This window comes from Phyllostomus hastatus, unplaced genomic scaffold (genome assembly GCF_019186645.2).
Source record: "Phyllostomus hastatus isolate PE091 unplaced genomic scaffold, TTU_PhHast_1.1 phas_contig_210, whole genome shotgun sequence".
NCBI classification, from domain to species: Eukaryota; Metazoa; Chordata; class Mammalia; order Chiroptera; family Phyllostomidae; genus Phyllostomus; species Phyllostomus hastatus.
The window spans coordinates 21,614,673-21,641,904 of NW_025333737.1; the positions used below are offsets into that span (position 1 = coordinate 21,614,673).

Here is a 27,232-nt window from a genome sequence, read left to right on the forward strand (position 1 = left end):
GGAAGGCATATGATAATGTCTGAATTTTAGAAAATGCACTTGAGGAAAAAATGTAGTTTTAGTTCTATGTGAACTAGAAGAACAAAGCATTACTGGAATATTTTGATAAGCAGAGGTTCTTGGACCTATTTTAATAGAAAATAAATAACTTGATATATTAAACTTATTATTTTCTCACAAATAAAATAAATTCTTCTAAAGTACAAGCTAAAGAGTTCATTCTTGAATAATTTAAATGTCCTTACATTTTTAAGGTAGTCCATGTTAGACTGGTACCATTTTGATTTCTGGGTTACCAAGGTGATTTTAACATTTTCATTATGAAGTATGATAGTCATTTCTCTAAAGCCTCTTAATGTAAAAGTCACTCATATTTTTGTGTCTGCCTTTGCAGATGATAGGTATTCTCCCAGATCTTAATAGACAGTGACCATGAACTTTCTGGTTATTCTGACTTTCCCCAAGGAGGGACTGCTAGTAACTCATTTTTTTCCATGGGACCCTGGAGCTGGTGATAGGCTTTGTATCTAATTTCACTGGGTGCCTTGGGCAAACTACTAACTTCTTTAGGCATGTACTCTACTGTAAAAAGAGGAGGTTGGAGTAGATGGTGTCTCATGTCTCTTTAATCTCTGATGCTTTATGATTTATTTTTGAAGAAATTTGGAAAGTTGGTGTTACTCAGCTTTCAGGTAGAAGGTGCTCATTGTATGTATACTGCAAGGTTAAGATCTCTCTGACTATAGAAGCTTGAAAGATAAGGGACTATCCAGTGTTCTATTTTATTTTCAAAATTCCTTCTAAGGGCTTTAATCTATACTTAATGAATACACATCAAAGAATATCTGCAAACCTGGTGCTCCCAATAGAGTAGTCTGAAACTGTGACAGTCGGCCACATTCAGAGTGACAGGCAAGCTGGAGTGAACTAGTGAATGGCTCTGCATGGCCAATAGCCATATTCCCTTGCTTTCTAGTTCTGTCCTGTCCTGCAGTGGCAGGGCTTGGCAGAGTAGTCAGGGCTGGTAATGAAAGCATAAGTTTGAGGTTCATGCAAACTTATTGTTAGGCAGTAAGTTGGGCAAGAAGTTCAACTGTGGGCAGGCCCATGAGGAGGCACCGAGCATTGTAAAGGGAGAAATCTGAATGAAGTTCAGCTGAAGTGGGAATCCCAGGCAAGGCTAAGACCACTATTCTCAATGGGATTCTTGCTTTCTCATCTGGCTTTCATTGTTTCTACCTCATGTAACATACTCTTGTCTCAGTATTTTGTTGATGGCACTGTGTGACTCTGCTCAGCTTTTAGAAGGCCTGCCAAAGCAGGGACTGTGATACTGTATCTTTCACTCTTGGCTGTGCAGAGTAAAGTAGGTACTCAGTAAAGGATTGCTCAATGAGTAAATGGATGAATGAATGAATGCATGAAATTAGTGGTTACCTAAAGATCTCTACCCTCAAAAGGAGTTACGAGGATTAAGTAAGATAATGTAGATAAGTGCACTTTGTAAACTGTTCATTGTTATGAAATTGTCAGTTGTTGCAATGACAGTCATAATTATTGTAGTGGGCTGAATGTGGCCTTCCAAAAGATATGAGGGGGGACCCAAAAAACCCTGGAATTATCTCCTGGAATATAGCCTTGTACTATAGGCTTTTCCCACTAGGTAAGTGTTCTGGGAACCCATCTGTATCAGTGTACACCAGCTGGCATTGTTGTGAGAGGCTGCGTTCAGCTTCTGTGAATTTTCTTTGAAGGCTCTTTTAATGTGTTTGTTCATTTCATGATGGGTGATTTACAAGGCCACCTGTCCACACCACTCTGTGTGTTCAGCAGTTTTTGACCAAAAACAGCATGACCCCCATGCTCCACCTTCCCTATTCACCCAGTCTCACCCCAAGTGACTTTTTTTTGTTTCCCTGAGTGAAAAAAGTTTTTAAAGGGAAATGTTTTGCTGATGTGGAAGAGGTGAAACAAAAAATGGCAGAAGCATTAAAAGATATCAAAATTGACAACTTCAAAAAATGTTTTGAGCAGTGGAAACAATGTCTTGATAGGTGTATTGCATCAAATGGAGAGTACTTTGAAGGTGACTGAAGCTTAACCATGTAAGAATAAATACACAATTTTTTAATAAATAAATTTTGTGTTTTTTGCCCGCCCCCCCCCCGTATGTGCATGTCCTAATCCCTGGAATTTTTATATAATGTTATATTTGTGAATATAACATTATAAGTTATATAGCAAAAGATGTGATTAAGTTAAGGATTTTGAGAGGAGGAGTTTGTTGTGAATTATCTGGGCGAGTCCTAATTCTAATGATAAATGTCCTCGTAAAGACATTCTCATAAGAGTGAGGCAGAGAGAGATTTGGCAGAAGAGGTGGGGGCATTGTGACCAAGGAAGCAGAGACTGAAGTGAGGTGGCCACAAGTCAAGAAGCTGGAAGAAGCAGCGCACAGATTCTCCTTTAGAGCCTCCAGAGGGAGTGTGATCTTGCCGACACCTTGATTTCAGATTTCTGGCCTCCAGAACAGTGACAATGAATTTCTGTTGTTTTAAGCTACTCAGTTTGTGGGAATTGGTTATAGCAGCCACAGGAAACTAAGACAATTATTGATTGGTAACTCCTTCTTCTCTGCGGATAAAATTGTTTCAGCCTTATAGCTATGGACGAATAGTGAGGTTTAGTGTAGAAAATGTTTAAAATTATGTGTAGAAACAGTGTTTACTTCTTAATTTTTTCAGTGATGAAGTGAATAGGTATTAACTGGAGAAAAATTAAAAGCATAGGTAGAGAGAAGCCTGTGGACTGAGTTTAACGGATTTAGCTAAGTAGCTCTAAAAGAAGTACAATTTTCACCCATTTTACCTTATACTGTTGATCTAAAAATAACTGACAACATAATCCCCCTGATTTTAGGGTCCAAATTCAGCTTCTAAAGACTTGCTGACACGTTTTTAAAAAGAAAGACCATGAACTCCCTAGGTCTGTTGGTTGAAAGTTCTGCATCCATTTCTCACCCTGGCCTTTAAAAATTTTGGTTTTCATCCCATAAATTACACTCCTTTCTCTGTACTCAGGCAAGATAATATTTTTATTAAAATGTAAAGGTGATTGGTTTTCTCAGAGCACAGTTACAAGGTGCTTGAGGGGATGATAGATTGGCTATATTTAATGAGCTGTGTTTCTATTACAGCTTAGGAGCATTTGAAGCATTACAGTATATAAATTATAGCCTAATTGCCCTTTAGGCTTTAGCAGCTCAAAATACGCTGTGCTCCAAGTCTCTGCTCTTTGACATTTTTGCTGCGTGTGCTGTCTATAAAGCCTGTGTACCTTATCTATGATTTTCTACACCTCTCCTGGCCCAGCCCTCCCCCTTTCTGGCTGCACTCCTTGGCTTCTTTCCTCACTGTATTTACACAGACTCCCTTGCTCTTTACAATGTTTGGTTTGTGTAGTAACTTCAACACTGTCTTAGATCTGGAATCATACAAATGCTCTCGTGGCTGGCGGTTGCCTCTGCAGGTTATGGTGTGTTGTGGGTTGAGCTGTGAATGCCAGTGGGTGAGTGGCTACAGCTGGTTTTCATTCTGAGTGAGAGATTGAGAAGCCCCAAATAGATAAGGGGATAGGTGCTATCACATTGTCTTCAGTCAGTGACGTTACCCATGTTGTATGGAACAGGGCATTCCACTGAAGTCTGTGGGTGCAGAGAGGTGGTCTGGTTTTATCCTGGCCAAGAAGTTTTTTTTTGGAACCTTTTGGGAATTGGCTTTTTTCCAAGTCTATGTGTACCTGGCTAGGTGGAAGGAGAGTATGTAGAGGGGTTCTCCAGTTACCTGCCTTGGGAGACCAGAGTAGGCTAGAACTTGGAGGAATTCTTGGCCTGGCCCACATAACAGTTTGGTGCAGGGAAAGAGAAAAGGCAGTGGAGCTCTAGGCTGGGTGAAAAAGAAGGTAGCAAGGGGGTACAGGACGGGTGCAGCCAGGCACTCCTGGAGGGGTTGAGACTGACAGACTGGAAAACTCAGCCTTCTTGTTGGATGAGCATACTGGATTCAGAGAGGCTTAAGTGGAATAAAGCAGAAACGGAACCTGAAGTGAAGCATGGTTAAAAACATGCTTCTCTAAAAATAGTTACGGTTGTTAAAAAAAGTCATAAAGTGTTTGAGTCACCAAGGCCCTTAGAAGTCATCTAGTCCAATCCTTTCATCTTGTATATGAGGAAATTGAGGCCCCTGGAGACCAAATGAATTGTTCAGTACTCCAAGGTTTGTTAGTAGACGCTTCTGGCCTAAAAATGTATGCTAATTGTCTTCTGGTCATTATTCTTCTTAATATGCTCCACTGTCCCATGTACTGGGTTCAAAAGGTAAGACAGTCTTTCATATTCACCTTATGCCTCATTCTTCCTTTTCCCACCCTTCAGCCCTATCTGTGTTTCTGGAAATAAATGATGTAAATGTTTTGGATTTTTAAATGCTATATTCTCAGGTCAAGAGAGCAAGTAACTTTCTAAAATGTTTGTTTCTTTAGTTTGAAAGTCACCTAAGATATCTCGTTCACAGTGTGAGAGAAGTTGGATGGGATTTGTCTGCTCACCCTTTGCAATTGTATTACAGTATCTTCTTCCTGAGTACTTAGTAAACTCCAAGTCTTGCATATTCATGTTTCAAAGCATTTTCCCTTCTTAGTAATAAATGAATGGATGAATGAATGAATGCATGAATATATAATTTATTACACACTTACGTGCAGACACTTTGCTGAGTGCTTTACATGCATTATGTCGTTGAATTCTCTCAGTAACACTGGGAGCTAGCACTCTTATCATCATTCCTATTTTACAGATGTGGAGGTTGGGAGTTAGACATTTATTTGTCCCGTTCATTGCATTTTCTCATGTTAGGTCATCATTACTTCTCACACATACAATATCTTTGTATGTGGTTTCCCTGCATTTAGCCTTCTTCTCCTTAAATCTCGGATTAATGTGCAAGTTATGTAGTAAACATGGCCATTGAGAGAGTCCTTACTATAAATAACGAGTATGGCCATACTGGTGCACATGGGAGGACTATCCTGCCCTCCTTGAATCTGTCCTAAACAGCTACGAGAACTTAAAATATACCTTCTCCAAAACTTTGGCCAGGGCCCTGCTGTCTACAGAATAAGGTGCAGATCTCTTACCCTGGCCTTTAATGAAGCCTCTGTCATCTGATCTCATTGCTGCTTTCCTTCTTTCTCGCTTATCTTACTGTTGCCCTGCACTCAGTTTCTGCCCGCCCAATCTTGACTACTCATTATTCCCCCAATACTGTTTTTTCTGCTGTTTCTGCCTTGTCTGTTTACACTTTTTCTTTGGATCCCCTGCAGTCTGTTTCTCCTGACAAGCATCTGTCTCTCTCGGCCCTGCTTGGATCTCAGACATCAGTTATTTTCTTTATGGCAACATTTCTCATACTCACAAATGTAAGTTCATTTTTACTTCTTTGTGTTGATACAAAATTGATTTTACTTTTAGCACCTAACTCATTTTACAAATTGTATTTATATACATTTCTTGTTTCCCCTAGTGAATTTTAAAATCTTTAGGGTTAGGGATCATGTCTAATTCAATGTTGTATCTCCCTTACAGTGCCTGACATCTGGGTATTGAATAAATATTTATCAAATTGAACTGAATGTATATCATAGTGATATTTATCACAGGGCTATTGCCGTTGTACTCATCTTGTGACTGGGTGACTATAGGTAGAAAGAGCCTGAGCCTTGTCCAAGGGATTTAGAGGCAACGTCAGGCAGATCCACGTTCCCTTGATGCCTAGTCAGTACCCCTGCCACAAGATCCTGAGGTGGTCAGTGTAAGACCTTTCCAGACAAGACCACGGAGAGGGAACACATTTTTCTTACCTCTGCAACTGCACATTAAAACGTCATCTTTGCCAGAAAGTTCAGATCATGAGCAATCTTAAGGCCAACTTGATTTAACACAAGATAGTGGATTATTCTCTTCCCTTTTCCTCTGGGGTTATGAGTTAATTAATACAATGTTTCTGTTGGATTTGTCAGTGAGAAGAATAATGCCAAGTAAGAATAATGTTCTGATCACTACTCCTTATGATGGTGATTTTTCTCTCCATATGGGAAACCACTGCTACCTGCCACAGTGGCTGATGTAGCACTTAGTAACAGTGATTTATCTGTAGTTTTTTCTTAAGCCTTTGTTTAAAAACTCACATTTCCTGGAGTTCTTGCACGCTGTGGTCTTTAAATTAGCCCAGGTTGCTGTTCTTATGCTTGTTTCTCATCACTTCCACCCCACCTTTTCTTCCTTCCTTTTACCTTGGAAGAAACAAACTATTACCTGAATGAAATCTAGAACTTGTTGGTGTCTTTGTTTGGCAGCTGCAACCTCGCTGTCTGAGATCGCTTCCCGCAGGGACTGCTGCGTGTTCAGAGAATCCAACTCCACAACAGCAGAAAGGCGGCAATACAGACTAATAAATTTCTCCCTGTAGCTGCAAAAGTGAACTGGAAAATGGACAAGCAAAATAAAACATGTTAAGATCTGGTATCAAAACAGAGAAATTCATACCTCAGAGAAAACAAGTTGAATGAAAACATGATTTATTAATCCTATCAGTGGAAAATATTAAGCCATAAATAAATTATAAATGTGCTCTTAAGGAGCCAGTTGTCTGGCTTTAGTCAGACAGTATTCCCTTTTAAGGTTTACCAAGTCCTGGAAAGGTATGGGGAAGTGGGGTTGGCTCTAGCTGCAGTTTATGATGTTTAGCCCCTAAAGTTGGGGCTGCATATGTGTATATATATGTGTGTGTATATATATACACACATACACACAAACACATATGTACACACACACATATAAACTTACATATATATACACATATAATTTATTTATATACTGGGAAAATTAGTTTGCTTATCACTTTAAAGAAAAAAAAAGCCAAGTAAAAATTTGAAACTTAGTTTTGATTTCCATGTCTGATTTCTAGTATGCATTTTGTGTGCCTCTTTCCAAAGCCAGACGTCCCAGAAGATATAAGAAATGCTTTTCTCAGGTGTCTTTTTGTCTGGTTGGAAAACTTCCTTAAGAACCTAGTGTGATAGGTTTTGACCGTCCTCCTCCTGCCTCTCTGTTCTTTAGCCCCTGTGGAAGGATGACAGAGCTGATGCCTTGACAGACTACTTTTGTCTTTAGCAGACTTGGCCTTCCTCCCTCAAAAGATAATGGACCAGAGGCCAGGGTCAACAGTCTAATCTTCATCATGGAAGAGGAAGAAAGGAGTGTGGGACTCAGCCTGCTGCAGACAGCTCGAGTTGGTCAGATTCTCCACACTCCTCTGACGGGCTGGGATCGTGTACTGTGCCTTTAAATTCCAGTGGGATAAGGAGAGCATCCAGACTCAGAGTCCTGTAGTACCAGTGTCTTCCTGGCCATTGCTGAACTTGGACACTTATTCTCTAGGAACCTCACTCTGTATACTTCTGACCCATACCAGTGCATTCCAGCCTTTGGAAATAAACCTGTAGTTACATAGTAGATATGTGAAAATATCTTCATTCTGGTGTTTTGGTGAGAAAGTTTAGGAAGAATATCTAGGTACTTTCCTTGGGCCTCTTTGCTGTTGATCCCTGATACCTAGACCTGGACATTGAAGGAAGCTAAAAACCATAAGACCTTAAATGGGGCATCTGGTCATCTCTACACTTGAGTGAGGAAGCCCCACTTTTCTGCACATTGAGAAATTTCTCTGACCCTACAATTCCCATCTTACCATGCCTGCTTCCTTGCTTGATTTCCTCATAGGATGAATCTCAGGGGGGTGGGTATAAGGGTAACCTGCTCTGTTTGTATTTCCTCAGGTGCAAGCGGAAGAGAAGAACGGGGTGAGTCAGGAGGGCTTCAGTGGCTCCTTTTCACTCCAGCTGTGCACCATTTCGAGGAGGTATTTCTTAATTCGGGTAGTCTCAGTTCTGTTTTTTTCCCCTCTAGTGTCGAATCCTTCCTTTGTACTTCTTCTACTCCAGTACTTCCTTGCCTGACACGTAGAAGAACTGATTTCATAGAGCCTCTTAGTAAATGGCAAGCTATTGAGCTTCTCCCAGATGATCTCCGTTTTCCTGCTTAAAGACCACAGAGGTCCTCCTTGATTTCAGGACAAAATCTGAACATCCTATCACCACCAGGAAAGTTCCTTGCAATCTAGGGTTTGAATATGTCTTCAATCGTTGTCTTCCGTCACGCAGTCACCCTCCCTCCTCCACCTCCGCTGGCATTGACCCTCAGCTTTGGTCAAGCTGAACTTACTACAAGTCTTTTTGTACTTAATATGCTTTTAAACATGCCTTTCCTAGTCTTCAAAGACCTTTTTTTACCAACACCTCTAGTTCAGCTTCATCTGATACTTAAATGTCTTCTCAGTGAAACCTTCACTGACACCTCTTCCCTTCCAGGCTGAATTAGTTTCTCTTTTGTGCTCCTAGGGCACTAGTTTCTAAATGTTTCAATACACTTATCCTGTTCATTGTTTACTTGACTGCCTAGGTATTAAACTGATTTCTTTGAGGGCAAAAACCATGCCTCCTATTTTTATTTCCCCAAAACTTGGAACATGTAGCTTCCCAATTAATGTTTATTGATTGAACAACAACACAATGCACACCCTGATCTGAATGAAGAGGGCAGCCCTGTCCTCCAAAGTCTCCTTTTTCCCCTCTGTTCTCTCTCTACTCACTGTGCTCTGGATTCTCCTGTTTTGAAAGGTGTATCCCAGGTCTCTGATATTTACTGGCAGTCTGCAGGCAAGAGTCACCATTACTTTGTAGCTTGCTCTTGACACTTGTAGCTCCCTGAATGTCTCTTTATACCTTTCAAGGAGGGATTATCTCCTCTTAGTACTTGACAGATGCCCTCTCTTGGCTGGAGAGTGAAGAGTGAAGTGCCTCACAGCCTGCCTTTCCAAACCAAGTTGTTAAAAAAAAAAAACCATCTCTTTTCCATTCTTTCTTAAATATGACTTCGAAGATAGGGCGAGGGACTGAAGAGTTTCTTTGAAAGAAGCACTATCAGCCTCATCGAAATTCTATAATACCACGGTGTCCACAACTTTCTCTTGTTGTGTCTCCTTGCGGTAGGAGCCTTGGATCAGTGGGTGGTCTCACAGCGCCCACACCACCCATGCCACTCACCACAGTGACCTATGAGGACCTTTCAACTCCAGCGCTTCACTTTCTCGCTCTAGTGGTTTGTATCCAGAGCCTTTAATGTTACTTTAACAAATGTTACTTTAACATAGTCTTTTGTGGTTTAGCAATGATACATTTGGTAGCCATCACTGAGGGGGGGAGGATAGACTGGAAGCTTCTAATTTTTTTCTAATGTGAATCACATGCCTTCTACAGACAAAGTGTTATAAGGGTACAATAATGCATTATCTGGACCACATTACTAATTTGTTAGTAATTTACAAACTCAGACTGATTTTTCTGTGGTGGTTTCTCTATATATTTTTTGATAGAAGATAGAAGAAGATTAAAATGTAGTTGGCACTGACAGTGGAAGCCAGATTAGGAGTATAGCAGAGTGGAAAGACTCAGGCTTAGAGATCAGAAGGACTGGGTTTGAATCACAGTTCTGCCACTTACTGCCTGCATGTTAGAGGGCATGTAACTTCTAGGAGCCTTGGTTCTTTCATATCTAAGTCAGGGGTAATAATGAATGCCTATCTGGTATTAAATAATATAAAAAGTGCCCAGCACAGCGTATACCACACATCAGATACAAACTGAGTGTTTGTTTACAACCCTACGCCATTCCCCCAGGAGGAATGAAACATCTAGTAGTTAAAATATTAGAACAGGATTGAGATTAGAATATTCTCCCTAACGATCCCTAACTCAGTAAAATCCTAATTAGTCTGGGTCATGTAGTCTAGTTTGGAGGCTAAGTAATCAACAAGATTACCACCTGGGGTCAGTTTTAGTTTCATGATTCTTTGCCAAGGTGTCGGAAAGAACCTGGGCACAAGATGCCCCTCTAAAGAGTCTTGGTAGTAAATGAGTTGACAGTTGGAATTCAGGAATGGTATTTTAAATCATGAAAAATGGGCATTAGGAATGAGGGTTGAGACTGTGCCATTTTTTGTAAGTCTGTGGCCTGGATTCCATTAGGCTCAATGCCTGGATATCCCACAGGCACCTCAAAACTCATCATTTGTCAAACTGAACTCATCATCTCTCCCCTCCCCCCAAACCTGTTCCTCTCCTCGTAATTCCCATTTTTGTAGATGGCAACGTTATCCATCTCAGCACCCTGTTCAGACTCTCTGGCTCCTCCATCTTGCTCTTCAACCACATTAAATCAATCACAAAGTCCTATTGATTTTAACTCCTAAATTCCTCTTGCCTCTGCTTTCTCTTCTGTACCCCTGCTGTGGCAGCCTTGGTTTTGGTTCTTTTCATTGTCCACCTGGACCACTCTCTTAACTGTCTCATTGTCTCTAGTATTTTTTATTTCTTTTCCTCTTCTGCATTCTTCCTCCATAAAACTGCTAAATAACAATAAGACCATATTATTCCTTTTCTTACATCTTTTAATGACTCCCCACTGCCTACCTGATAAAGTCTAACCTCTTTAAGATGGTATAAGTAGCTCTTGGTGATTCTGGCCTTTTTAGTTTTCAGTTTCATCTGTCACTCTTCCTCAGATGCCTTAAGCATCTGTCACAATGAGCTACTAGGAATGTACTTAATTGGGCTCCATTTCCCCAGATGTCTAAGCCTTTGTGCACGCTCTTCCTTTTGCTTAAAATGATTTTCTTTTCCTTCTTTGCCTTTTCTTTCCTTTTCTGAATATTTATTTGTCAAGGCCTAGTTCAGACATTATCTCTATGAGAAAGGATTAGGTGTCTTTACTCTTGAAATTCAACAGCCTACCTCTTACAACAGTGCTTCCATTGTACTGGGACTGTTGGTATAGATGTCTGTATCCTCTACTGGATTCTAGGCGTCTGGTGGGCAGATTGTGTCTTATTATTGTCCTTATATCCAGTCCCAGCATAGTACTTGGCATAGTGGAAACTCAGTAAATGTTTGTTGAATGAAGGGTGTAGCCAAGCACCAAAGTATGAAGTATATACCATGCTTCAAACTTAAAAAATTCCCCAGTTTTTGCTAGTCTTGCTAGTCCAGTCAGTATGAATCATAGACCCAAAGAAATCAATAAGAATTAGCTTTTCCCACCATAGGGCTGCTGTCAATTTTGACTGCTCACGGGATCAAGGTAGGGCCACCTTCTCAGTGCAGGCTAGGCACATTCTCAAGGGGCCGCATCCCTGGACAGAGCTTCTAAGGGCTCACGATGCTGCTTTTCCTTTTGTTTCTGGAACAGTGTAAGTAGTGACCCTTGTCAGCCCCCAGGCACATGCTTTATTACTGTAAAGGAGTGTTACCCTGCTTTTATCCAAAGGATGGGGGAGTGCTAGCCTTCAGGCTGTGGAGGGGGAGCAGGCTCTGAATTGTACCACTTTGCCTCAGCTCAACCCCTGCTCACAGAGATCTGACAACATCCTCCTCTGCGACAGTTTCTCTCCCCCATCAGTAACTCTGTGAAGAAACACCTTATGGGTCTAGTCTAGTCTTTATTCCAGGACACAAAGGGCTAAGCTCTTTATCATTTTGTCCTTGCTAGATCTATTTAGTGCTGGAATAGGCCCAGTTGCAGTTTTCCATAGCTGGTTAGCGAGTTATTTATGATTCACTCAGGCCACTGGCAGGAACATGTTGAGTTTGCCAGATCTCAAATACTTCCATTGGGACAGGGATGACTTATACAAGTCAGACTGAAATATAGTGTAATGCTTTATTCTATTATAATTTACATAGTCCCATAATTTGCACCTTTTCAAACTTTATTAGAATTTCCCATGTTGTTAATACAATTTTCTGAGTTCCAACTCAATTTCCAACAGCTGCCTTTTTCTCAGAAATGCTTAGTGTATATGTTGACCTTTTACTCTGGACCTATCTATGAAAGAAAGAAGTCCCTACTCATAAGAAACAAGTAAAAATTGCTTAGCATTTTTCTTAGAGGGGCTTAGGCCCACTATAGCAAGTTCTTAGAAGTTCTTATAGGTTTTATTAAATGCCTGGTGGGCTATGATAATCTTTCTCGTGCAAAACTCTGATTACTTGAGGATAATATTCTTGCTAAGGCCCAGCAATATTATAAAAATTGTTGCTGGTGGTGCTGAAGTACAGTGAGCATTGTACTAGAATGTATTAAGTTCTTGCTACTACCAACATTTTCTCCTGATCCTTAGAAAAGACTAATTGAAGTGTGTATGCCAATGGAACCAGACTCAACCAAGTGGTCTTTTCTGGAAATTTACATGGTCTTCATTAATTAGCTGGATCATCATTGATGTGGTTACAAAGGAGGACCAGGAGGATAAGAAGGTATGTTTTACTCTAGGAAAAAACATCTTAAAATTATGATTGAGAACCAGGCTTTGACCTATGGCCTGGTTTTTATAAATGAAGAATAGCATCTGATGGTCTTACACTGCATTTAGTATTAAGAAGAGTAAGGCAGGTCAAAGAGGTAAGCACTGCCTGATTCTATTACTATGCTAACAACATCTCTAGTTCCCACAGTGTCTTTTTCTCTGTGTTCTAGGCAGTACTGCTTCAAGTGTGAACCATGGGTTGTCAGCATCAGCTGAGGCCTTATTGGAAATGCAAATTATCCAGTCCCCTTCCCAGACCTCCTGACTTAGCCTGTCTGGGTGGGGCTCCAGGAGTCTATTTCATTGGTAAGCTCTCCAAATGATTCTTATGCACATTCAAGTTTGAAAAGCACTGTTCTAGGGTATCATATCCTAAAATATGTTTTCTGTGACTTTTTAATAGGTGTCTTGGTCATTGTCAAATGAATTTGGAAAATGCTGGGTTAAACAAAGTTAAACTTTGATTTTTTTTTGGTAGGGGAGGACTACTGGATTTTGTGGAATTTTTAATTTGTTACTCTACCGCTCACAATTCTCCATTGGATTCCCAGCACTCTTAAAGAAAATCTAAAATCCTTATCATGGCCTATGAGGTCCTACACAATCTGGCCCCTCTTGTCCCTCTAATCTCATTTCCTGTCTCTCTTGCTCTTGCTCATTACATATACTCTACCTACAATGATGACTTAGCTGAACAACTCTCGAGTTGAGGCCTTTGCACTTACTGTCCCCTTTGCATGGAATCTCAGATCTCTGCTCAAATGTGTCTTCTGCAGAGAGGCCTTCCCAGGTCACCCAATGCAAGATTGCAGCTCCTGTCACTTCACCTGAGTCCCTTACCCTGATTTGTTTTTCTCCATAGCCCTCACTGCTGTCTGACATTCACAATATTATTTTTGTTGATCGGCTTACTGTTTGTCTACCTCACTGGAACGTAAACTTCATGAAGAGTTTGTTCATTGCTTATTCTTCAGTACCTACAATAGTGTCTGGCACATGGTAGATTATTTAATAAATATTTATTGATGAATTAATCAAATGAGTGGAGAAAGAAAATTGTGGAATAGAAAGGAACAACAGTGGGACTAAGTGTGCCTGCCCAAGACAAGTCCGTGAGCTTCCCGGAAAGCAGAGGAGAGAGGAAACATGCAGGGCTTGGTTATCCAGGGCCTGGGGAGTCATATGACCTTATGATTGGTGCCAAATCATGGACTGTTCCCACGAGAGCCACTTCAGCATGGGGAAGTGAATGTTATGTATTTTTTCTGTATTTATGGAACAGTAATGACCATCTTACACAGAATGGACTCCTGGTTAGCTCTCCAGTGAAGTGTTTTTCTTAGTGCTTTTTCCTGTTGTCAATTATCTGTCCTTGGGAAAGCATTCACCTTCTTGTTATCAGTAGACATTGGTCAAATTTCTGTGTTCTGTGTTTGGTACCTAACTTTCTCTCCTATGTTGCTACTGGCAATTGGACTTGTCCACTCAGATATTGAATTAGTACCTTCAAACTCAAGATATTCAGAGCTAAAAATATCACTTTTTTCCCCAAACCATTTTCTTCTCTGATTTCCATACTTCTTGTAATGACAGCCATAATCTTACAGTCTTTGAGGCTAAAAACCATGGGGGTACTGTAGAAGTGTCTAGCTTCTGCCTTTTCTCATTCAAACAGTTGCCCAATCTTGCTGATTACTCCCAGTGTTTTTTATGTCTGTGTATAAAATACATTTATGGTTTTATTTCTACCTAGCACTGGGCTATTATAATAATCTCTAAACTATTTCCTCACCCCAATCCATCTAAAATAGATTTTTCAGCCTGACTTCTAACAATACTGATTAATATGGTCATAACTTGTCCATGTATCTTTAATGTCTCCTATTTCCTCACATCTCTTCTCTGGTCTAGCCAAACTGGACCATTTATTCTTTTCCTGACTGTTTCTGAGTTCTTATATTCTCATGTCTTTCCTTGTTTTCCTCTACCAGACAAAAAATCTTTTCTTATTATCTCTGTTTATTAACATCCTGTCCACTATTTAACACTCACATCAAATATCCTCTCCGCCAAGGCAGCTGTCTAATATCTTCTTTGAGAAAATGTGCATTCTTCTCTTATTTTAATATCACTTAATGCTAGTGATTTTGGCACATTCTACCTCATTCAATAATAATTTGTATTTTTATTTTACTCCTACCTCTGTATTGAAAGCCCCATGAGGGCAGAGCCTCTGTTTTACTAATCTCTGAATTTCCACATTAGGCATCTGGTGTATATACTTAGTAACTTGGATTGAAATACCTTGATCCAAACTATATTTTGTAACAGCAATACAGTTATATCATGGACTAATAATGTTCTATGGGTGGGGAACTCATTAAATGGTCACATTCACATCCAGGCCTCTTGGGAGTGGTACGGCCAGTCATTTGATACAGAAAAAGTACAGAAAGTTTAAGTGATTGCCACTGCCAAACAATAAGTGACTCAGGACTCTTCAAGTCCCATTCTGAAAGTCTGATTCAGACTTCTCTTAATAACTTTCCCTCCTCTGGAAAATAACGATTGCTGTTCAGGAGCTTTTGGGCATCTGAACTCCTTGGAGCAAGGGAAACCGAGAGGCTTAACCCATTTATTTTCAAAGGAGAAATGCAGGTTCAGATGCTCAAGTCTCAAAGTGAGGCATCAGGCAGTTGCCTGGTCTGCTTCTAAATCTGGTGGCCAGGGAGCAATCCAAAGAGAGTCTGTCAGGATTCCACTCACCTAGTCACTCACTGCCCCACAAATCCTATAGTTTATCTGAGCTGATGAAACTCTTGCTAATTGCCTCCTTGTTACAAGATGAAACATGGGGGAGAGACAAAGCCTCCCTATTCGTATTCTCAGTGGGCAGCAGGGGTCTCTGCAAAAACAGGGAAGCTGGGGCCCAAGCCATTCATTTCTGAAAATCAAGACAAGATCTTTCACCATTTAGAATTCTACTTTATAATCACAACATTGCATCCTGGGAGACCCTGTCAACTTTTCAAATGGTGTGCTAGAATTTTAGAGTCTATTTCATATCAGAGTCTGTTTAATAAATCAGCACTTTTTTTCTCTCCAAGGTGACACACACTCTACATTTGAATTTCAGTATTTTTTTCCCAGTTGGGGTGGGGGCAGGGAGGGAAGGGGGGGGAGAGAGATGCTTTTCATGAAAACATCAGTTCTTATATTTATGTTTTAAGAAAGCAAAGGGGAGGCAAGAAGTGCAGCCTGATAACTGAACTTTCTGTTTAGAATTCCCTCCTCTCCATTGGGCCTTAGCTAGGTTTCAATAATTATTGCTCAGGCACATAGTCTTGGAGCTTTGCTTTCTCTCAGACTTGTACACAGTTCTAGGAAGGGTTGTTGCCAAAGCCATCATGTGATTTATTGACCCTCCACTGGGACAAGGGGGAACAGATATAACTTTGTGATTTTATTATAAGGAGGCTGGGTTAATATTTCTAGGTGAAACAAGCTACTATACCAAGTTCAAACATCTGAAGAGGGAGGTTAAGAAACCCTGAGTGTGGGGTGTAAGGATTATTCTGTCCTGGGGCTGTACAGACGTCGTCTGAGGCAGGGAGCAGGAGAAGAAAGGACACATTGTGACCCATTTCCAACACCTCCTGTGTGTAGAGGCGGAAGTTCCTTGCCTGCAGAGGGACACGCGCGGAGGAAAAATAGGAGAGTTACAACATGGCACTTACATAAACAACACCAAACTGGCATAAAACATCTAACAAAATTACACGACTTCAAGCTTGGAATTTTTATACAACATAAATATTAGGGTTCAGCCCATTTAATAATGCTATATAAAATCAAGATTTAAGGCAGTAATGTTCCACATAAACTCTGAAAACAACATTTATGCTTCTTATAAAAGCAGAAAATGATTGCATTCTGTGGGCTTTTCAAAATGATGAATATAATTACATGAAGCAACAAAAATGGATTGAATTAAAAATCCACTAGTTTCAATTTAAGTTGGTTAAGGGGGAAAAATGTAGTTTCTGGCCAAGGACTGAGAAAATTTTACAAGAATTAAAAAAAAATGTTGTATGCACTCTTAGGCAGTTAGGCAGCCTTCTCCCAACATGTATATGTAGCCCAAGAGTCACCAATGAAATATGAGCTGCTTCAAACCTGCTAAGCGCAAGAAACCCTTTAATAGTACCTACTGTCACAAGTAGACCTGGTAGTTTTTTTTTTCCTCCTGAGTACACAGCCAACCCTGGAATAATTCAGTTGCTCCCATGGTGTCTTTATGGCATCTTGTGCAATTTAAATCTTTGTCGGTGTTGGCTGTTTGGACTAGCCTTGCAGTATTAACTTAGAATCAGAGCAGTAACCCAATGGAAGGACACTCTTGGAGTCTCTATCCCCCTGCCTCCATGGGTCAGGGGCCAATTCATAGCTGTCTCTTATTTAAAAAGAGACAGGTACTCCTGTAACAGTCTTCCTGTTTATAGGCTAACCTTGGTTAATTTTGTGTGTGTGTATAGAGATGGTGTATATGTGTCTGTGTTCTTGGGGGTGTGCTAGATGGGAGTAGGAGGTAAAGGTAGGCAAAAAAAAAAAGGAATAAAGTCAAGCTAATTGTTATATCATGTTAACTTACTGGACAGAGCTAATTCAACGTTTACTATTCTCTTCCATGCCAACAGCTTTTCTTGAAACTGCTTATTAGTGGAGGTTAGAGTTGTACTTTTTGATTTAGATAAGACATTAATTTTGACAGTAAATTCTCTGTGGAAAAATAGCACAGCATAATCTTGACCATTGGTATAAATTATACTACCACTAGTCTTCTGATCTTAGATACATGATTTGTATATCTAACTATACATTTATTTATTGATTCATTTATTTTCCTTGCTTTGTGCTATCCTGAACCTGAGACTTGGTATCTTTCCAATGATTGGACTAGCCAGTGATTTTTCCTTGACCAGACCACAGTAAAGTAGGGTCTAGGAACCTTGGAAGAAGTCAGCACAGAGGAGCTAGAGAAAAGGGGCAGAAGTGCTGTCTGTCTACTTGTAGGCATCAAATTCAAAATGTGCTTGCATGTACAAAGTGGAAATTAAATATATGAAAATGAAATATATACATATATCTTCTCTTGTGTTTTATGTTACAATGCAGTTTCCATTAGCCATAAAAAGAAGATAAAAATGGTAAAGACTCGTACCTGGTGTAGAGGTATATTGATCTGCTTAAGGAGAGCTTTCACTGCCATCTGGAGCTCGTAGAAGAACAATTGCATGGGGCAGTCAGAAGTATGATCCACACTTTCCGTAGATTCAGAGCCAGAAAGCTTTTGGACCCATTCCCACTCCTCTCTGTATGTTGAGTCAAGTTAAAATTAGAAATATAACAAAAGTTCAGAACACAGCTCAGAACATTTTTATTGTATATGTCCAGAACCTGGATAACCAATTTTTGGTGGTTAAAACTAGATGCAATTTATGATAGTGGAACTTTTAGCCACCCAAATGGAGTTTAAAATGAGCTTTTTCTAATTTAAGCTTAGTTCACCTATCAAACCACCTATACTTCAGGACAGCAGGCCTAATTTGTATCACTTTTCTTGATTTTTTTTTGAGATTGGAGCTTTTAGATATTTTGTAATTATTTCCTGTCTTCATTTTTCTTTCCCCGAAGATCCGCTGCAAGTCTAAGACCCTGCATTTTACCACATGGACATCTGCTGGTTAATTCAGCAATTAATTAACCACAGGACTCTTGTCCAACTCAGGCAACAAACCACATGGCACATTTCAACCCTGGCCTGTTTGAAGAGCGGGGTCTATTTTGGTGCCTTTCCCCTTCCAAAAGCTTGAGGAGAATCACAAACAGGAACACTAGGCAATTCCAAAAAAAGAAAAAAGAAAAAACCTGGGGACACATATCATTGCATCTACCCTCCTTTCAAACCAGTCATGCGTGTCTTTATTCTGCATGCTCTAGAATGCTTCCTAATGAACTTTTTCAAATGTCATGCAGAAGGGAAGGGGAAGAAAGGTGGTGGGAGGAAAGCACATCTGGTTTATCCCCCAAAGGTTGATCTTCAAAAGGGGCTTGAAAAGATCAAGGTAAATGCCTTTTGGGTAACATTGTTTCCACAGGTATTTTAGTAGGAGTCTCTGAACATATTCAGTTGGCCCGGTTTCTCCTCCTCATAATTCTTCAGGGAACAGCAATACGCTCTCAGGAGCAGGCTAGAGAGGAAAGGCAAGCCCTCCTCTTGGGGATGGAAAGAGAGAAGGTGCTAACATATGTTCCTGCTCGTATGAAACCCTCTGAGGGCTCTCCCCAAAGGGTTATCCTGCCTGGGCTCCGATCTGGAGTCAGAAAATGAAATTGGTTGTGGCACGAGCTTTCCATCAGAAACACTCTCTTTTAACCAACTACCCTCTTAGAGAAGTTTCTCTTTTCAAGATATCTGTTTCGTTTCAGTTCCCACACTGGAAAAGACGATGGAAAATTTACCCTTTGTCCCAATAAAAGAAAAATCAAAATTAAATCCTACTTCAGTCTGGGCATATGTTAGCTTCATACATAATTGAAATCTTTGAGAACTTGCTTGGGAACTACTTTTCTCCCATCACTGATACTGAAATAAATGAGGGGATTTTCATTAGCACAAGTACACACCAAACCTGAAGAAGAGCATTGCTAAAATTGCATATTTCAATTTAGAAAATAAATTACTGGTAGGAATACCATGAAATATCTACCACTATCTAATCAGTTTAATCTCTGAGGATGAGGGATATGGAACTGGCAGAGTGAAGGACACTGGAATCTCTTGGAAAAGTGGAACTTGGATCCTTGACAAGGGAAGTTAGATGGTATAATCACTAAAAGATAGGGTCTAAACCTTTAAGACACAAATCTAGAAAATGGATGAAAGTAACCATTGCTGAGTCAAACCACAAATGAGCCTTGTAACCTCTTGGGAAGGGCTGATCCCTTATGTTGATTGTAGAAGTGACCACCAGATGGCAGACTTAAAGTCTAGGTGTAGTTGATAAGTGAAGGAAGAGAATATGGCAGCTAGTGAGTTCTTTGAAGAGACCATCATCATCATCTCCTTCATTGTGATTAACTAGTATTTAATAAACATTGTGAGACACTATAGTTACTAAACTTGCCCAAATATTAAATGACTAACTAAGAGTCTCCTTAGGTTAAATAAATCCGTAGGTCTAACTAGAATTTCAGGGTCTAATTTGTACTCTGAAGCCCAAAAAACTCTGGGGAGTTCCTTTTCTTATCCTTTCCTTTCCCTTAAAAAAACCTTCATATTAACCACAATTTAGTAGACTTTCAGAGGCCTGCTAGAGGGCTAGTTGTAGAGCTGAGCCAGATTACCAAGATTGGGCAACTTTCCCAAAACTAACAGAGTAATTCACCGTGATGCCAAACCATAGAGCAGTTTCCAGAAGCTCAGGCCTTGTTACTTCTCTTCTGCCCTAGAGAACCATAAAGAGTATAGAAATATAAAAAGTCTCCAGGCCAGAGGGCTAGGGGTAGGTGGAGGTCCTTTAAGATTAAGGGGAAATCAGTGCTCTACTAGAACCCATTTCCATAGTGATATTTAAGAAAAATGACTTACTAGGTTGTACAGAAAAGATATTGGAAATAGCAATGTTGAAAGGAAAGGGTGCCTATTAACCAGTTGGGCATCAGTGGCTGAACCATGAATAATATAGAGAGGGAAGTGAAAGGATAGTGCCCCCTTTAAATGGGCTCACTTTTTCCGGCAACACCACAGGCCCTCCTTATCCTAAAGTTAAACAGAGCTCTGCCTCTGCCCCAGGGTGCTGGCTCCTGAACACGTCTTGCCACAGAAACTGCATTGGGAAGTAAGACTTCATTTTCCTACTGACACGTCAAACCCACCACTCAAGCCATTGTTTCATCACAAGGAAAATCCAAACTCCTCACAACTTACTTGGAAATGTTACTGTTTTCACGGACCTTCACGTGGCAAAGAATGTTGGGTAACTTTTGGGTAACAAGAACTTTGATCTGATCCACAGAGCTACACAGCTTTAGATAGCCCAGATATAATCCGGGAGGGAGACGTTGATGACTCCTTTTGTGATAGGAGAGAATATCCTGTAGGGCGAAAACAAAACAAAATAAAACAAACAAAACAAAATAAAAAACACTCCTTGAAATGCAATCTCAAAACCTTTTTCTTGCTTAGGTGCGACCTGTCAGGAATTAAAGGAGCTGTAGGAGTAGTTGGGTGAGACACCTTGGATACCACCGTGAAGACTGAGGACAGCCAGTCTTACCTTCAGGAGAATTGTTTTCCAAGACAGGTAATACGTCATTAATATATTCTACATGCCTATTTTCCTCAGATTTCTGAGCTGGGGTAGCTGTGTGTGCAGTGATTGGGAATGGAGTGGTGTGGTGGAGGGAGATACTAAAGAGGAATAGAATTTAAAATCTCTGTTCTTGGAGGGCTTATTGTGTAGCTGGGGAAAAACAAATTTACATGTGTAAAGGCTGACAAAGCAGTACTTGAAGCCGTTTTACTTAGGGCAATTGATATCAGGAAAGGTCTGTTTTAAATGACACCACTTAAAACAGGATCAAAATTTTACAGTAAGTAGAAAAAAAGAATTGATTCTTTATCTTGAAAAATGAGACAATGTAATAATAGTAGATGTATATCTTATTAATATTTAAGTTATAGTTATGCTTATTCACTAATTCTGAAAATGAAGAGAGAATCAAGATTGATTCTTGTTTTGGCATAATTTTTTTTGGACTGAATTGTTTGATAGCTGAAATGCTGTCTCTCACATTTGACTTTCACAATGAAGAGGCTACTTTTTGCAAGAGTTTATGAGTTTCATATATTTTTGTCCTGGAATTTAAAAAATTCTTGATATTCAAGACTTTCTCTTATAAAATCCTTGTTTCTTTTACTTTCTTCACTTGTGAACTGGTCTACCACTTAATTGTAACTAGCTTTGCATGGGATTTGATTAGGCCTCTATGTCATTATCATGAGCTTCACAAAATTCTGTATCTTTTACAATATTTTAAAATTTACTTTGTAATAGATTTGCATTGTATTGTCACATCATAATATTTCACAGGCAGCAGAGACTGAATGAAGTTGCTGTAACAGCAGGTGCCAGTCTAGTTAAGCACAGAGGAGTGTTTGAGTAGAATCTTCTTTTATATGTGGTCAGTTCTCCAGTGAACTATTTAGGTTGTGACTTTAGCTTCCCTATATGACTGCAGTAACTCAGATAATGAATAATTGTAAACATAGTACCCCCCTCCCATTTCAGTACATATGACTTTTTAAACATTTGGGCAGTGTAGGGGGTAAAACACAGTAAAGAGTGATGAGTCAGGTAACTGATTATAGGGGAGGATTCCTGATTTTCAAAGGGGATAAAAAAAGAGGGAATCAACTCTACCACTAAGTGTAGGGAAGGAGAAGAAGAAAACAAACATTATACTTGTATAGAATTCTGTATGGAACAGAGAGGCACTGAAGCCTCCCTTGGCCACTACACTCTGAAGGATAGTCCCGCCTCTGTAGAACAGATGATCTGCAGCGTCTATCTAATATATGCTACTGGGTATTGTCTCCTTTGTCCCATCCTCTACCAAGCACATGAAATCCCAAGCACTACGGGAGACTTCAGGGCTTCAGGTATCCTTATATGATCACTACGTCTAAAGAGGTCGAGAAGATCAGTAAATAAATGATCACAATACCCTGCAATCAGGTTTATACTAGAGACAGTGTAGGCATACAGAGGTAGGAGCACTTATGTTTTTCTTTTTTTATGCCCTTTTTTGGAACTAGACTATGAAGTTAATAGTGTTGCTGTGTTTTTTATTGTTTTGTGTCCTTGGTGTATCCAGTGCTAATTCTGTATGCAATAGGTACACACCATGTGGAAATCAGGACAGTTCCCTGAAACAGAACATATGAGAATAGCAGAAAAGGGACAAAATAAGAATGGCCACAATTGGGATCACAGATGGTCACTAACTAGTATGTACAGAAAAGCAAAGGCTAAGTAACTTTTAAGATATTTGCTGAATAAAATACACTAGAAAAAATTTGATTTCATGATCAAAAGTAAAGAATTCTTATTAATATCAGGAGATTGATATGGTCTAACTTTTTAATGTCTTTAATCCTACCTCCTCAGAACAGATCATAGGTAAGTAGTTGACTAGAGGAGCTTTAGTCAAGGTAAAATTTTGAGAAATGAATAGGTAATTAAAGAGAGAAATGATTACTGAGAGAGGAAAAATGGAAGTATTCAGATGAGCAGAATTTGAATGTGCACCCTAGGGGTAGCTGCTGTATAAGCAGATGTGTCCACAAACCCACAGGTCATTATTTCTGAGGAGTGATGGAGAACTAGAAAGTCCCTGAAGATTAGAAAAGGGCAGATATCTTTGAAGTAGGAAAGGGAAGAACACAGGATGAGCCTAGTAATTAGAGACTGCCAACTTATTAATCTTTGGGAAAAACGAGAAAGAACCATTGAACAAACACTTTGCAATCACTTAGGAAATCCTGAGACACTAAGTAGGAGTCAACATTATTTTGTGAAGGGCAAATCATACAGACAATTTTAATTTATAAAAGTAAAAGAACAGGATCCACAGACCAGGGAGAAGTCTCCAGTGTAATCTGTTTCACTAGATAATCTGAAAAAGTAGAATCTATACCATATCACTTTAATAAGCTGAATATGTGGGTTGAAGATTTGTGAATACTGGAAATGGTGTGGGAATAGTACACATATTGAGTGATGGCTTAGTAAGTACTAGTCCTGGGGGGCAATCTTTTCAGCTTATTTATTGACATTTCAAACAAATAAATAAAAAATGTGTATCAAATTTGTGGGTCCCAAATTTGTTGTGGTTTTGATTTTTTGGAAAATAGTGATAAAGCTTTGAATGAGTGTGCATTGGAAAAATAAGCCTATCATAATTAGGGTTGAAACTTAATAAGAAAATGTGCTTGTAAAGACCCAAACCCAAGTACAAATATAGGATGGGTGTAAGTATGAGAAAAAACATGTGGGGGTGAGGATTGACCGCAAATAGAATGTGAGCTGGGAACATACTGTGGTTATGTAAAAGCTGACACCATTCTGGGATGGAGTAATTTACTCTTTCATTCAATTTTTTAAAAAGACCATTACTGAGCATCCACTATGTGTTTTCCTGTCTTTACATAGTCATTTAATCCTTCATTAGTAAGAATGTTTTGGGGCCTAGAAATACATGGGAAGAGAAAGAAGCTGTCCCATTCACATAATCTGGGGTATGCTAGAAAGGCCCCCTAAACCAAGTCAAATGCCTATGGGTTTACATATTGCCGCATTTGACCACTAAATAACAGTTCTAGACTCTGCTTCGTCCAAAGCCTCTTTTTATCTCTTATCTCCAGCCAGATGGATCCCTTTTTCATTCCCCATGCATGCCCTAATCTCTTTTTTTTTTAATTTTTTTGGTTGGTTTATGAATTCACTCATTCTACCAACTTTTATTGAGCACCTACTACATATCAGGCATTGTGCTAGGATATTAATGATATCAAGATGAATAAAACATGATCCTACCTTTCATGGAACTCACATTTTAGTATATGAGAACTACATGTAAGCAAGTTTTTCTAACCCAGTGTGATAAAGGCCATGAGAAAAATGTGCAAAGTTTGTTGTGGACCCAAGAGAGGGTGAAATCTACTTTTCTGTCTTCTGCCTCATTTCTTTTACCATGCCTTGTATTTTATTTTGTTTAACTCTTTCCTTCCTTCCTTCCTCCTGTCTTGATTGCTTCATCCCTCCTTCCCACTCTTCCTCTCCTTCACATTTTCTTTTCCTCTCCTTCCTCCATCTTTCCCTCTCCCATCTCTTTCTCTCTTTTTTCTCCACCTGGTGAACTTAACTCACCCTTTATGCCTCAGCCAAATGTCACCTCTTCTACAATGCCTTCCCTGATTTTCCAGGTAGAATTAATAGCTGCTTTGTCTGTGTTTCCATAGTACACTGTTTATGCTGCTATCAGGGTCTGGTTTAATTCTGCCTTGTATTACCTTGATTTGTTTACAAGTCTGTCTCCCTTCCTTGACTGAACTCCTTGAGACCAGGGACCTTGACTTACTCATTTGTTTTTCCTATAGCATCTAAGAAGAGTTCCTGGCACCTACTTGGTGCTGAAAAAAAATGTTTATTAAATATGAAGTCAGAGGCCCAGAGGGAGTGGGTCTGGTGCTGGGCCTCCGGGAGAGAATGTGCCACGCTGGTGCAGTGACCAGGAAGGGGATATCCTACCGCTCTTCACGGACCAGAGAGCCTAGGAGCCTATTAGAAGAGTGACACATAGCTGCTTTTCCAGTAACTACGGGGTTTTTCTTTTGCTGGGTAGGGGATGGAAGCTGAATTGTCCAGGGGTAGCAGAGGTCATAAATCAGGGGCTGGTGGCCTTCGTGGGGCAGCCCACCATCACTGGACTGCAAAGAATTTAAATTTTCTGAATTACTTTTTAACTTTTAAAAATGAAGAGATTTTATACAAGACTCTGGACTTTCAACTTTTCTTTAAACATTGGAAAATAGTTTAGCATTGGGACTACTTCCTTCTACTGCAATTAGCTGAGGTTGAATAGGGCTATTATTTAAATGAGACAGGTAATCTCCAGATTACTGTAGTCTCTGCTACTTCTACTGTTTTTTATTTGGGATATAATTCACATACCATAACATTTGCCTTCAAATGTGTGAAATTTAGTGGTTTTTACCATATTCACAAGGTTGTACAGCTGTCACTAGTATCTACTTTCAGGCCATTTTTATCATTCCCCACCACACACAAAAAAACTTCACATTCATTAGCTATCATTCCCAATCCCTCTTCCACCCATCCATGAAACCACTGCTATACTTTCTGCCTCTAGGGATTTGCCTATTCTGGACATTTCATATAAATGGAATCATGCAATATGTGGCATTTTGTGTCTGCTTCTTTCACTTAGCATAATGTATCCAAAGTTCATTCCTGCCATAGTATGGATCAGTACTTCATTAATTTTTATGACTAAGTAATAGTCTGTTGTATGGCTATAACACTTTTGTTTATTCATTCATCAATTGTTGGACATTTGGGTGTTTCCATTCTGGCTACTGTGAATAACTCTGCTATAAAAATCAGTGAACAAGTTTGTTGTGAAACCCATTGTTTCTTATATCCAGCCTACTTGACTCATTTCACTGGTCTTCCTGATACCAGTAGTTTTTGGTCCCCATGTTAGAGGGTGCTTGGAGTTAGAGGAAAAGGAATGTGCTAGGAAAAAAGTGGAAAAGGGTGCACAACATAGTAGGTCCTGGGCACCTCAGGTGTGAGAAGACCCTGGGTCCCCGGAAGTGCCAGAGAATGCCTAAGGAGAAGAGAAGGAGAACAAAGATGGGAGGAGAAAGAAGACAGGCTTCACAGTAGCTTCTCTAGGAACAAAGTTTTAAAAAAGGACCCAGAGAAAAGGAGGAGGAGGGTGTGTAAAACAGCATGGTAGAATGGGAAGAGTACTAGGCTAGGAGCCAGAAGACTTCGGTCTTTGTCCCTCCTGTGCTGCTTTTTGGCCAGTTATTTTCCTGACATCTATTGCTTTGTTTATGAATCGGTCACAATTAAATTACCCACTCATCCTCATTGGGTTTTGGATCAAATGATATCATAGATCTGACAAAGTATTAAACTTGAAAGTATAGTAAAAATGAGAGATTAATATTCAGAGAAATCTTGACCTGTGAGGCTTCCAGTTATTATTATTATTTTTTATCCTCACCCAAAGACATACTTATTGATTTTTTAGAGAGAGGGGAAAGAAGGGAGAGAGTGAAGGAGAGAACCATTGGTGTGAGAAACATCGATTGGTTGCCTCTTGCATGTGCCTCGACCGGGACTGAACCCACAACCTAGGCATGTGCCCTGACCAGGAATTGAATGTGTGACCTTTAGGTTTATGGGACAGTGCTCCAACCAACTGAGCCACACCAGCCAGGGTGAGGCTTCCAGTTATTGAAGTTACTCCTGAATATCATGGTCAGAGTAACTCAGAACCTTAGAGGAACCTCCCTATGGGGAATACTCTGATTGCCAGTTAGTTTGGTCAGAGGGACACTAACTTGTCCATAATAGCTTTCTTTTCCTTTCTTGGCAAGTGTGGGAAGGATTCCTCTCTCTTTTCCAAATATCTGAGAGAGGTGTGTTATAAAAGGTCTGGGACTTGAGAGGGTTAGGAATTTGTGAGGGTTAGACCCTGGAGTTTCCGTGGGGTACTAGGGATTAGTAGATTAATTATGGGTCCAAATTTTGTTAAAGTCTTTACCTGTTTTGAAAACCCCACTGTGGATAATATAGTCTCTATACAACTTTACCTTCATTCTTATGAAGAGGCAGAAGAAGGGAGGAAACGCCCTAAGGGATGATTGAGCCCCTGCTTGGGCCTTCCTGGGAGAGGAGGGATGAAGAGGGAGAGATGGACTGGGTATGCCCTAAGGACGGCCTAGTGTCGCTTGGATTTTTCTGAGTAGAGAAATATAAGCATCACTAACATTTATTGAACACCCACTTTGTACTACTTTTCTAATGTTTCATATG

General features: G+C 39.9%; 1 protein-coding gene across 1 annotated transcript in view; it reads right to left on the bottom strand.

Moving 5' to 3' along the window:
* The window catches only part of ANKFN1 (ankyrin repeat and fibronectin type III domain containing 1), a 146,841-nt gene that overhangs the window by 15,023 nt on the left and 104,586 nt on the right, over positions 1–27,232 (bottom strand). Inside the window, exons 14-17 of the mRNA XM_045837324.1 lie at positions 20,527–20,693; positions 17,758–17,908; positions 16,051–16,219; positions 6,371–6,537 (exon numbers count right to left, since the gene is read on the bottom strand). Coding sequence (XP_045693280.1) covers positions 6,371–6,537; positions 16,051–16,219; positions 17,758–17,908; positions 20,527–20,693 — 654 coding nt within the window. The remainder of the gene's footprint in view (positions 1–6,370; positions 6,538–16,050; positions 16,220–17,757; positions 17,909–20,526; positions 20,694–27,232) is intronic.